The 13,528-nt window shown below is 53.2% G+C and overlaps 1 protein-coding gene across 2 annotated transcripts; it reads left to right on the forward strand.

Annotated features, from left to right (window-relative positions):
* The first annotated feature begins 631 nt into the window (after nucleotides 1-631).
* On the forward strand, nucleotides 632-13,173 carry LOC117887147 (acetylcholinesterase-like). Of its 2 annotated transcripts, XM_034789437.1 has the most exons (4): nucleotides 632-771; nucleotides 8,597-10,112; nucleotides 11,379-11,542; nucleotides 13,035-13,173. In XM_034789437.1, the coding sequence occupies exons 2-4, from the start codon at nucleotides 8,605-8,607 to the stop codon at nucleotides 13,055-13,057; spliced, it is 1,695 nt and encodes a 564-aa protein (XP_034645328.1). In that variant the 5' UTR covers nucleotides 632-771; nucleotides 8,597-8,604; the 3' UTR covers nucleotides 13,058-13,173. The 2 variants fall into 2 exon arrangements, with proteins under 2 accessions (XP_034645328.1, XP_034645327.1); XM_034789436.1 differs by lacking the exons at nucleotides 632-771; nucleotides 13,035-13,173 and having other exon boundaries at nucleotides 8,479-10,112; nucleotides 11,379-11,550.
* Nucleotides 13,174-13,528: the final 355 nt, after the last annotated feature.

Genomic DNA, 13,528 nt, shown 5'->3' on the forward strand with positions numbered 1-13,528 from the left:
ATATCAGACCATTCCCACATGGACTCTAGCAGTCTGGCATGGCAGCAGTTCATTTAGCTATCAGCCCAGGCAATGGGGTGTTTTGCCAGTTAGGTCTAAGCTTGTACTCCAGCCAAAGGCTTGATGCAGAAGGGAAAGAACCAAGCCCCAAGACACAGCTAATGTGTGGATCATAATTTAAATGGCTAGCAATCAGCTGTTTCTGCCCAGATTTCATGTTTAGATGATCCCCTTATTCACTGAGTGAGCAGCATCTGACCTAGGAAGCTCAGCCACTGAGAGAGAAAGCAAGCAGCCTCCCCTGCCTTAGCAATAAAACAGAGCCCTCTGATAGCAACTCTGTATTGCTGTGGGATTTTAAAAGCTGCTGTGTCCCACCCCAGAGGTGGCTGCATTAGGGATCCCTGAGCAGCAGTGGCTGTTAACTAGCTGCCATACCCCACCTCAGAGCTACAAGTAGCTCTGAGGTGGGGTATGGCAGCTAGGTAACAGTTACCACAGATCTTCTCTTTCTGTAAGCTACCAGTTGTTTATCTATGTTTTCCCAGTCACCGACCCCTGCTCTGGGCTCCCCGGCAGTCTGGACCTTATCTCCTCCTCCCGCACAGGCTGAGCCCAGTGGGGTTGGTGCTCTCGGGATAAACAATCCCCCAGTGACTGCTCCCTGGCTGTTATTCCAGTATCAGAAGACTCCTGAGGTCTCCCATTCCTATTCAGGTTGAGCTGTGAAACAGAGAGAGCGGCCCAACTTGTAACTGGGGAACTAGGAAGGTGAGTGTTTGGTTTCCACCAGCTCTGAGACAGGCACCCTAGGTCCAAATGGTCTAACTACATCTCAGAAGGACTGAACCTGGAATCTCTTCCCCTCCCAAAGCAATTCCCTTACACAGCCTTTCAAGCTGCTTTAAGGGCTGGGAATAGTATAGTTTCTAAATCCCAGCCCCCCCTGCTCTACCCTACTAGACTCCACTCCCACCCAATAGCTGGGGATAGAACCCAGGAGTCTGGGTTCCCAGCCTCCCCCCATTTCCAATCCACTACCCCACACTCCATTCCTAAAGCCAGGAATAGAACCCAGGAGTCCTGTCTCCCACTCCCCCCTGCTCTAACCTGCTAGACTCCCCTCCCCAAGCTGTGATAGAATCCAGGAGTCCTGATTTATATTCCCCTTACCTGTAACCACACCACCAAACCTTCCTCCTCCTCCACCCAGAGCTGGGGGTCAAGTCACAATAAGGATACCTGAGCTGTACACTGGGAGTCAGGACTCGTGGTTTCTCTCCCTGGCTCTGGGAGGGGAGTGAGGTAGAGTGGAATGGTTAAAGAAGGGGGGCTGGGTGTTCAGGACTCCTGGGTCCTCCTATCCCCAGCTCTAGGCCACCACATAGCATCCAAAGGGTATGTTCATCCCCAAAGTGCATCAGCCCTGCTCTGGTAGGACCCTCCCTCTGCATGGGTGAGGGGATTTCAGACTCCCTGGCTCATTTCTCTCTCTGTGCTCTCTCATTTTCACTGTGCTGGCTCAGGGGGGCTGGGATGCAGGAGGGGGTGCGGGCTCCAGCTGGGGGTGCGGGCTCCAGAGTGAGGCCAGAAATGAGGAGTTCAGAAGGTGGGAGGGGGCTCCAGTCTGAGGCAGTGGATTGGGATGCGAGAGGGGGTGAGGGCTCCGTCTGGGGGTGCGGGCTCTGGGTTGGGGCCAGGGATGATGGATTTGAGGTGCAGGAGGGGGCTCTGGGTTAGGATCAAGGGGTTCGGAGGACAGGAGGGGGATCAGGGCTGGGGCTGGGCAGGGGGTTGGGTTCCAGGAGGGGGTCAATGTGCAGGCTCTGGACGGCACTTACCTCAAGCAGCTCCCAGAAGCAGCAGCACGTCCCACTCAGGCTCCTAAGTGGAGGCATGGCCAAGCGGCTCTGCGCCCTGCCCCGTCCACAGGCGCCGCCCCCGCAGCTCCCATTGGCCATGGTTCCTGGCCAATGGGAGCTGTGGGGGCAGCACTTGGGGCAGGAGCAACGTGCTGAACCCCTTGGCTGCCCCTATCTGTAGGAGTTGGAGGGGAGACATGCTGCCGCTTCCCGGGAGCCATGCGGCATGGAAGCTAGCAGGGAACCTGCCAGCCCCATTGTGTGGTGCTGCCAATCAGACAGTCAATGGCCCGGTCAACGATGCTGACTGGAGCCGCCAGGATCCCTTTTCAACTGGTCAAAAACCAAACACCTGATCACTCTACGCTTCCCTGATGTGAAAGGGCCTCTCCCCTGTAGCAGAGAGCTGGGTAAAGGATGGAGCCAAGCTGTGAGTGCAGCAGAGACCTGGAGTTACTGACTGGGGGGGGGCGGTGTTTCTTAAAGGGGATCAGGGATGGTTAAGGAGACTCCTGCCCTAAGTTCCCTCTAAGCTGCGCGGCCGCATGGCCATGCAGCAGCCTATTAAGCGTCGCACAGGCGCTCAGGGCTGCGGCGGGGAGAGATGCCTCTCCCCCAGCCAAGGAGCTGACGCAGCTGGGGGACAGATTCCCCTCCCCGGGTCCCAACCCAGCCAGGCCTGGACCTGCTATAGCCAGGGAAGAAGCACCCCTCCCTCGGCTCCAACCCAGCCCAGCCCCACCCTGGACCTGCTGCAGATGGGGAAGAGGCGCACCTCCCCTGGCCCCAACCCAGCCCAGCCCCCAACCTGCCATGGCGGGGAAGAGGCGCCTATCTCATGACCCCAGCCCCAGAGCTGATGCAGCAGGGAGAGGTGACTCAGCCCTCCAGCCTAGGTGCTGCTGTGGGGAGAGAGCTGTGGGGAGTCCTCTCTCCCCACTGTAGCCCTAGGGCAGCCTGCACCCTAAGCCCCTCATCCCCGGCCCCACCCCAGAGTCGGCACTCCCAGCCAGAGCCCTCATCTCCTGCACCCCAACCCTCTGCCCCAGCCCTGAGCCCCCTCCCACACTCTGAACCCCTCGGCCTCACCCCTGCCACATGAATTTTGTTATGTGTACCAATATGGAGGTGAGGTGTCACACATCACCTCCATATTGGTGCACATAACAAAATTCATTCTGCACATGCATGGGAAAAATTAGAGGGAGCACTGCTGAGTCCTGCCTATAGGGGCCTCTTCTCTCGGGGATGCACCAGGACTTCTAATGTAGCATCCTAAGACAGACTTGCCAAGTGTCACACATGCCGTTGGTCTGTCCCGTAGGGTTGGTAAAAATGTCACACTTCATTTGAGAGAAAAGATGGGTGAGGTAATATCTCTTATTGGACCAATAAGCATGGGTGGTTTGAGCATTGGCCTGCTAAACCCAGGGTTATGAGTTCAATCTTTGAGGGGGCCACCTAGGGGTCTGGGGATTGGTTCTGCTTTGAGCAGGGGGTTGGACTAGATGACCTCCTGAGGTCCCTTCCAAACCTGATATTCTATGAACTTCTGATGGGAAGAGAACAGGGATTTCCTCCTCCCCCAGGTGGTCAACTAGCACAGTGTTGCCAATTTAGTTGTTTTCCAACTAGATCTAGTTGTTTTAAAACTTTTCTAGTTGGAAAAAAATTCCATGTAGTTGTTGGTTGGAAATTTGAATTGAAATTGAAACATTAATACACACTTTAAAGGCATACATATGATAAACTAGTTGTGTCTAAAAAAAGCATAGTGGGTTTGGAAAGTATGAACAGACAAGCTTTCTCACACAGCTGTCAGCACATTCATTTCGGGGATGTTGGCCCACCTAATAATTTCAAATGAAGATTTCTAAACGGCAATAAATCATCAGAAATTCAAACACTGATGTTTATTGGTGTTTTATAACATTTAAAATGTGGGGCCAGGAGTTAGTGCCAAATCACCTTGCCCATGAAAACATACAGCTCATCTTCACCCTCACGGTCTCACCCCTCGGCCCTCACCCCCTGGAAATTCAAACACCCCCTCTAATTTCAATTCCCAGGGGGAAACACAGACAGAGACAAGCTTTTGAGCTCCACAGAACTCTTCTTCAGGGCTGGGAGAGGCTCTCACAGCTAAATGCAAATTGGAACAGATTGTTTAGCATATGCAGTTAACCCATATTGTAAGGGACCATTCAAGGTAGAGTCGCCTTTTAACACCTCATAGGACAAAAAGGGGAGTTAGTGGGTTACAGATTGTTGTAATAAGCCATAAATCCAGTGTGTCTGGTCAGTCCATAATTTTTAGTGTCTAGCAGAGCAATGAATTTAAGTTCCCAGGCTCGTCTTTTGAAAGTTTTATGCAGGTTTCCTTTGAGGAGGAGAACTGATAGGTCACCTGGGGGAGGCAATTATTTTGTCAAAGGTCCAAATTTCTTGGTCAAGCAAGGGATAGTCAAGGTCCAGACTCTAGAGAAAATAATAAAAAAACAACAACAATAATGATAATAAGTAAATACAAAGATTTCAGGATCCATTTTAAAGCATCTGGTGGTCCGGATTTGGCCTGCTGTCCACCTATTAACTACCCCTGGGTCAGACACACAGTGATCGCTTTGTGACAAGGGTTCACCCACAGGTGATAATTGGGATTGACAAAGCTACAGCTACACTGCATACACCTGGTTTGAGGGAGACAGACTCCCCCACACTGTGTCCAGTAACTGAGGGGAAAGGTGCACTCAGCTAAAGAGTAAGGAACTTTAATCCTACTTCTTCTACACAATGTTCTTAAAGCTCCTCTGAGCATCACAGCTTTGTTCACCAATTCCTCCCATCCCAACTTTAGGGGAGCTATAAACTAGCACTTGCCCATTCCCCCCGTTATGTTAGCTGTAACTGGACATCTGTCAGGTGCGGGATTCCCAGGGTTGGGAGAGGGGTTCCCAGAGTTAGTCCCTGGAACAAGCACCACACTTAACAACAGCGTGACACTGTTCCCTAAGCCAGGAGCACAGCCAGGTCAGGATCTCTAGCAGGGGTTACACAGACTTGGCACAGCACACAGTCAACCGGATCTTCTCTCCCACTCACGTCGTCTAGACACACACACAGACTCACTGCTCCATGCCAATGCAATACCCGCCCCATGTGCACTCTGGTCCAGCTGGCGGTGAGCGCAGAACAGTGTGTTAGTTACAAGGTCTCTGCTCCAGGCTATGAGGTTATAACATTCCTCACCCTTTAGCCTGTAGTTACTAGATTTAGTGTTTGACTGGCACTTCCCCCAGCCAATCAGGTTTGTGCAGAGTAGCGGATGGAGAAGAGACAGGAAGGGGCTGTCTCGCAAGCACCACACAAATTCACATCAAGGAGAGCTAGGAAAAGAACCCAGGTCCCTACAAGAACCAAACATCCACTATTTTGCAACAACACCTTTCATCGGAAAGGGGCCACATTATCTGCTTTCCCTGCTAACACAAGGTGGCTCTTTTTGTCCAGAGGTAGTGTCCCCCTGGGACCAAACCAACCTGACCTATCCCAAACAAAATCTGCTGGTTTCTGTGCTATGCTGTGCCCAACACAAGGCTAAACCATTTTTCTTCTCCTGCCAATATGCTCATTGGGTTAGGTGGAGCTGTTCTGATACAGGGATTAGTTGCAATAAGTAGCCAGAGCTTGCCCTGGCATCACAGAAGAGCCAGGGCAGCAGTTAGAGGGATCCCCCCCTTTTTATAATTAGGGTGATGCAGTGTCCCTATAGACACTGTCTTACTTACACCCCCTCCTGCTGGCTGCCAGTCTTGTCAGTTTCAGGGCTGCCTCTGGCTCAGAGCAGCAGCTGGGGCTCACAGCTGAAGCCCTGAAATTTACAAGAATGTCAATTTCAGGGCTGGTAGGCTCCCTGCTGTAACATTGAGCCTGTGGCGGGCTCACAGCTGCCCCCCACCAGGTGTCAGCTAGGCAATGGAGGCTGCTCACCTCCTGAGCCTGGGGCAGGGCTCAATTTGACATTCTTGTCAATTTCACAGCTCCAGCTGTGAGTCCTCCACTGCTGCTCTGAGCCTGCGTTGCTTAGTGCTCCCTGGCAGGAATTCAGCGAGCATAGGTGCCGACTCCGTGGGTGCTCCGGGGCTGGAGCACCCACAGGGAAAAATTAGTGGGTGCTCTGCACCCACCAGCAGCCAAGCTCCCCCCGCCCCCTACCTCCTCCCCTGAGCATGCCATGTCCCCGCTCCTCCACCTACCTCCCAGCACTTGCTGCTGCCAAACAGCTGTAGCAAGCTCTGGGGGGGAGGAGCGGGAATGTGGCTTGCTCAGGGGAAGAGGAGGGGCAGGGACTTTGGGGAAGGGGTTGGAATGGGGGTGGGAGGGGACGGGGTAGGGGTGGAGTTGGGACAGGGTCGGGGGCAGAGGGGGGTTGAGCACCCACTGGTGCCAGAAGAAGTTGGCGCCTATGTCAGTGAGAGTATCCCAGTAGAGAACAAACTCATCCTAGCTGGTTCTCCTGCACAGCCGCGCTGGTGCCATTTTCAATGCCATAGAATTTAAGGCCACTAGATCACCCAGACCAGGGATCGGCAACCTTTCAGAAGTGGTGTGCCGAATCTTCATTTATTCACTCTGATTTAAGGTTTCGCTTGCCAGTAATACATTTTAACGTTTTTAGAAGGTCTCTATAATATATAACTAAACTATTGTTGTATGTAAAGTAAACAAGGTTTTTAAAATGTTTAAGAAGCTTCATTTAAAATTAAATTAAAATACAGATTTTATCAGCTTAGTGCTGTGGCTCTTAACCTGGGGTGCACGCACCCCCTGGGAGTGCGAGATGCCCTTTCTGGGGGTGTGAGACATGCGAGATTTTTTTAGACAGTAAATCATCGAAAACACAAATTAAGCACAGGCACATAAGTACAATTACTTTGTTTAATCAAACCTATGTATTTCTTAACATTATACATTTTTTAATGATTACTGTAATATACAAACCAAGTTTTTAAGCTAATTGTAGTGTAATTTTTGATAAGGGATGTGAGAACATATTTTAAGAACTCTAGACCGTCAGCGGGCTGAGCGGGGCCAAGGTGTAGTGTATTAAATTGCTCCCCATAGGAATGTGCTACTCACGGTGCACTACTTAGGGCTGCCAGTCCTGATGCTCTGAGCGGTATGGTAAGGGGACAGGGAACAGGGATCGTTGGATAGACGCAGGAGTCCCAGGGGGCCTGTCAGGGGGACAGGGAGCAGGGGGGCTTGGATGGGGGGTGGGGTCCTGGAGGCATGGATAAGGGTGGGGGGTCCCAGGAGGGGGCGTTCAGGAGACAAAGAGAAGGGGGGGTTGGATGGGTGGGAGGTTCTGAGGGGGGCAGTCAGGGGGTGGGCGTCCTGGGAGGGGGTGGTCAGGGGACAAGGAGAAGGGGGGTTGGATGGGTGGGGGGTTCTGAGGGGGGCAGTCAGGGGGCAGGGGGTCCCGGGAGGGGGTGGTCAGAGGACAAGGAGCGGGGGGGTTGGATGGGTTGGGGGGTTCTGAGGAGGGCAGTCAGGCGGCAGGGGGTTCCAGGAGGGGATGGTCAGGGGACAAGGAGCGGGGGGGTTGGATGGGTCAGGGGTTATGAGGGGGGCAGATAGGGGGCGGGCTGTTTGGGGAGGCACAGTCTTCCCTACCCAGGTGTAGTGTATTAAATTACTCCCCGTAGGAATGTGCTACTTATGGTGTACTACTTAAGGCTGCCAGTCCTGGTGCTCCGCAAATAGCACATTCCTATGGGGAGAATTTAATACACTACACCGATGGACAGAACCCCAGACCGGTGGCAGGCTGAGCGGCTCAGCCCATCCACTGGCTCCTGCCAGCCGGGGTCCCAGCTGCTGGCTCTGCTCAGCCCACTGCCGGCTGGGGGTTCCGTTCATCCAGGCTGGCAGAGGGCTGAGCAGGGGCGGCAGCTGGGACCCTGGCCAGCGTGCCAGTAAAAATCGGCTCGAGTGCCGCCTTTGGCACGCATACCGCAGGTTGCCAACCCCTGACCCAGACCATCCTCCTGTATATCACAGGCCACCAGCACCCTCACATCAGCTCCAACAATTAGGATGGCCAAGTGTCTGGTTTTCGGTCGAAAAGGGGACCTGACGGTGTCCGATCAGATCTACTGACCAGATACCCAAAGTCTGGTTACTGCAGGCAAGGAAGGCAGGGAGGCGCTGAGTTATCATCTGACCAGCCCCTACTCAGCCAGGACTACCTCCTACCTGCATCCAGCAACTGCAGCTCCCTGCCCTGGCTCTGCAGGCGAGTCCCTCCCAACCCACACAGGAACGGGGTGGGGGGGGGGGGAGGGGAAAAAAGGAGTGAACAATGGAGGGAGGGGGAAAGAGGAGCGAATGGGGGGCAGGTCCGCAGAGGGGAGGTTCTAGCACTCCTGCTGGAGTGTCCAGTTTTTAAATATTACAAAGTTGGCAACCTACACTACTGAAACGAGCCCAGAGTCAAGGAGAGCCAAGGGAGGCTAGACTGTTATGTGCCACAGGCAGACAAGAGGAGGGGCTGAGGAGCAGTAGTGCTGGAGGCATGATTAAATGAGATACACCCAGATGATCCAGGCATGCGATGGGGCAGCGTGTCCCTCCCATGTCATCCTGGCCCCACACCACCAGCCAGGCTTTATGTCTCCACCTGGTACTGGCCCAACAAATAACTCCCTGTGGGTGGTTTCTTTCTCTTCCAGTTTCTGCCATGCTGGCACTCCTCCCTGTGCTGCCCTGCCTGCTGCTGTTCCTCTCCCTGCTAGGCCCTGGCTCTGCCTCCGATGATGGCACTGTGGTGCTCACCAGCAGTGGTCCCGTCCGGGGCAAGCATCTCTTAGCCGGCTCCAGCACAGTCACCGCCTTCCTGGGCATCCCCTACGCCAAGCCCCCCATGGGGCCCTTGCGCTTCAAGAAACCAGTTCCTCACAAGCCTTGGAGGCGTGTCCTGGAGGCCACCAGCTATGGCAACTCCTGCCCCCAGCAAGTGTTTTCTGGTTACCCTGGCAGTGCCATGTGGCTGCCTACCACACCGCTCTCAGAGGATTGCCTCTTCCTCAACCTCTGGGTGCCCCAGCCCCAGCCCCAGGTTCCCGCTCTGGTCCCCATCCTTGTCTGGATCCACAGCGGGGGATTCTTCATCGGCACAGCCTCCCTTGACGTCTATGATGGGCGCTTCCTAGCCGCCACTGAGAGCGTCATTGTGGCCTCCATGAACTACCGGCTGGGGGCGCTGGGCTTCCTCTCGCTGCCGCCAGCCGCCCCAGGAAACGCCGGCCTGTGGGACCAGCGCCTGGCACTGCGCTGGCTGCAGAAGAATGCAGCCGCTTTTGGTGGGGACCCAGCACGGATGATGCTATTTGGCCAGAGCGCTGGTGGTGCCTCGGTCGCCTTCCACCTCCTCTCACCAGGGAGCCGGCACCTCTTTGCCCGGGCTGCGCTGCAGAGCGGAGTCGCCAATGCACCTTGGGCTTTACTGAGCCCAAAGGAGGCCAGAGAGAGAGCCCGGGCACTCGGCCGACTGATGGGCTGTGGCAAGGGCAGTGACGGTGCTGTGGTAGACTGTCTGAAGAGGAAAGATTCGGAGGAGTTTGTCCGACACGATTTCACCATCACAAGGAACAAGAGACTGGTTGATTTCCCCTTCTTGCCCACAGTGGATGGGGATTTCCTCCCTGATGAGCCACAGCGGCTGCTGGAGGCCGGGCACATCCACGCCAAACCCATCCTCACCGGCATCACTGCCAATGAAGGTTCCATGTTCCTGATGTTCGGCGCTCCTGGATTCAGCCTGGGGAATGACAGCCTGATCGGCTGGAAGGAGCTGGTGGAGGGGGTAAGGTTCATGGTGCCGGGATTGCCAAAGCTCTCCATCCAGGCAGCAGCGTTGAGGTACAGCCAAGAGGGGAAGGGTCACGGCCTGGCGCAGCACCGCTGGGCCATGAACCAAGCTGCCAGTGACTACCTCTTCTTGTGCCCCATGACTGAGCTGGCTGGGCAGCTGGCGAATGCTGGGACCCCCACGTACGTCTACTTCTTTGCACACCGCTCTTCCGGCTCACTCTGGCCCCACTGGATGGGTGCGGTGCACACCACCGAGCTACTCTATCTCTTTGGGACCCTGGCATCCGAGGGGGGAGCCAACCACACATACACGGAGGCCGAGGCGGCACTCAGCCGTAGGGTGATGCGGTACTGGGCGGAGTTTGCCAGGAGTGGGTAAGGCATAACACGGCATCCTCCCCTCCCCCTCTTCATAGTCACCTGCCCCCCAATGCCCCTCCCTTGCCTTTACATGTTTGCCTGCCCCTTTTTTCCCCTGTGCCAACATTCATCTGCTCCCATCACTGTCCCCTCCTCTCTGACAGCACAGTCATCCTCCTAGAGGACAGCCTGGCTTCCATCCCATTAGCAACTCTGGGAACCAGTGGCCATCTCTACTAGAGTCAGCCTCAATGCACAGTCATGAAGGCAAGAAATGGTCTTCATAACTGAGAGAATCCTGAGATTTCGAGTCCCATAGAGATAAATGGGAGCCGGTATCCATCTTAACTGAGGGTATCCTGTGGTTTCAACCCTACCAAGTCCAATGGAAGATGGTGGCTATTTGACTAAGGGGAATCTTGTCACTTCATCCTCATTGAGAACAGGAGAGGGTGGCCATATTGAAAAGACAAAATTTTGGTCATTGGCTCCTGAGTGGCCCTGGACCATAAGAAACTTTAAAAAATAAGGTTGCCCTTGGTCCAAGATGCTAGCCAAAATTCGGGCCTTGGTGAGTTGTTTATGGTAGGAGGAAAAGTTGACTGTATGAGTTGGGTATTTCTTTAGTGGAATCCTGTTGATTTACAAAACATGTGCGCAAAGTCCTGGTGCCTGAACACAGCAGGAACAGATAAGAGTTTGCTTGTTCACAATATTCAAGTGTGCATCTCCAGCCAGTTCTGTGCCTCAAGAAGCTCAGACTCTGCTCCCTCTCAGGGCCATGCTCCCAGCCTCTTCTCTGGCGTTTTGGTCCTGTCTGCTTCTGACACACCCTGATCCACCAATTAATACCCCAGCCCCTGAGTTTGCAATCAGTCCAAAGGAAACCCCTCTTATTCTCCCAGTGTTAGTGCTCAATTCAGGTCTTCATATGTGGTCCAATGCCTTCAGCGATGGCTTCTGTTGTTTCAGTTATCTCTAAACAAAAGGACATTTAATTGCTTCCTCACTTAACTTGGCTAGCATACACACCAACTTCACTGAGGTCTGTGATTGCCCATAGATCAGACACATGCTAGCATGCCCTCAGCATAACAACACTTTGTGTGTGTGTGTGTGTGTGTGTGTGTTTGCATATGTGTGTGTGAGAGAGCGAGAGAGACTCTGGTGCCCTCAGTGTATGGGGATAAATTTCCCACAACCCTGTGTTTGAGACCCCTAGCAGCTAAGGTACATTTCCTTTCCTCTCTCCTGACCTGGCTGGCTGAATTCTTGCCCTAGGAATCCCACAGGGCCAGATAGGAGCAAGGGGCACTGGCCCCTCTACAACACCACAGAGCAGAACTTCTTTCACATCAGCAAGAATGAGTCTCGGGTCAAAGGGCCATTGCCCACGCAGCACTGCAGCTTCTGGGCACGTCTTGAGAGGATCTCCGGACCCAAGGGTAAGTGATGGTGCAGGGAAGGGGAAAGGCATCAGCTTCACTCACTCCACCAGGGGAGAAGGCACTGTGAGCTGCCTGGAGAGGAGCTCTGAGGGCCAGAAGGGATGGGATGGACAGGCCATAAGGACAATGAAGAGTTGTGGAAGAATAAAATGCAGTCACTTCTATACAGATATAGCAGATTTTTAGCAGCTACCCGCCAACACTGTACAGCTGTTCAGGATAAGAGGTGATGGGGAATCTCCTATTCAGCTGAAAACACATGGAGGGGAGGAGGGGGAGGTTAGAGGACGGGCAGAATGCAATCTACAGCTGGTCAAACAAAAGGTCAGAAAAAATAATCCACTTTTGTGGGAATTTTTTTATTAAGTTTTTAATTTTCCAAAATTGTTCTAAATGTAGTATTTCAGGGAGGAAAATCTTGAATTTTTCTAAACCAAACATTTTTTGGGGGGGAAATTCCATTTTGAAATAATATGTTTGCCCACATTTTGACCATTTCTCCCTCTTTCCTAGTGGAAAAGGACAGTGTGTGAGTGTTTGGTGGGGAAATATTCTTTTTCATTTGCCTATTTTAAATGCCCAACAGAAGAATATTTTAAAAAAATCCAATTTAAAATACAGAATCACAATACTATTTGAAGTCTAAATGAAAACGTGTTTAGTTTTAAAATGGTGATTCATAATTACACAGATGAAAGTTGTCATGTGATTTCATTTAGGACAGAGGTTTGCAACCTTTTTCTTTCTGAGCCCCTCTCCCGCCTCCCCCGCTATAAAAACTCCCTGGCCCAGAGATGCCACAACAATTGTTTTTCTGCATACAAAAGCCAGGACCAGCTTTAGGGGTTAGCAAGCAGGGCAATTGCCCAGGGCTCCATACCACAGGGGGCCCCATGAAGCTAAGTTGCTCAGGCTTTGGCTTCAGCCCTGGGTAGTGGGACTTGGTGCCCCAGGCTCCAGTCCCGTGTGGCAGGACTCTGGCTTTCTGCCCTGGGCCCTCATGAGTCTAACATTGGCCATGCTTCGTGGACCCCTGAAACCTGCTTATGGCCCCCCAGGGGCCCCTGGACCCCTGGTTGAGAACCACTGGTTTAGGAAATCCCCATGGAAAGGTTAAAGTTTTGAAAGCTTTTGTTTGTTTCTTTTCCCCCCGAATGGGGAAAATCGCATTTTTCTGACTGGCTGTAATGGACTCACTAGAGCTGTGATGTGCCCTGACGAATGGGAAAGTGACAGAGGAGCTCTGTTCATCCTGACTGGTTTCATGCCCCCTGTGAAACATGGAAACTACAGCAGCACAGCACCCTCTTACACCAATGGCTTCTGCACAGCCTCCGAGAGGAGAACGCCCCCATCCAGTCGGCCATCCTACCATCCTGCACCACCTGGCCTTTTCTCTCCCATCCATGTACTTTGCAGATCCAGGCCCCGCCTTGCTTGTATTCACAGCCCTTTGCTGCTATTAACAAGCTTGCTTTGTGTTGTGCAGGCCAACAGATCCCCAGGGCCTAGGGGGCGAATGGAGACCAGAACAAAGAAACTCTCACGTGGGGGGAATCTCACTGTCCGGCCGGGTGAAGGAATCTTGCGGCAGGACAGAGGATGACAGCACCGCCCCTGCATCTGTCTATTCTCAGATCCCCTAAATCCATACTCTGCAAACCTCATTGCTAGGTACATCTGGAGAGCACCCTGCCCTTTCAGCTCCCAAACCACCTGCTTCTGTCAAAGAGAGATATTACTGCTCCCCTCTTAGCCTCTCTATGGGGCCCATGATCACACCCACTGAGCCTGGCTCTCACATATCCCAGAGTGCTTCCGCTCCTGGGCTCCAGCCCCAAGAGGGGTCAAACCCTTTCTCACACCATGATTCAGCAAATTGCATCCCAGAGAACTGCCATCCATCCCCCATCCACCACACACACCTCTGGGGTTGTGATGCCCACACACACACACACCACACTCACTGCTGCTGATTGGTTC

The sequence above is a fragment of the Trachemys scripta genome, chromosome 14 (assembly GCF_013100865.1).
Source record: "Trachemys scripta elegans isolate TJP31775 chromosome 14, CAS_Tse_1.0, whole genome shotgun sequence".
Lineage (NCBI taxonomy): Eukaryota > Metazoa > Chordata > Testudines > Emydidae > Trachemys > Trachemys scripta.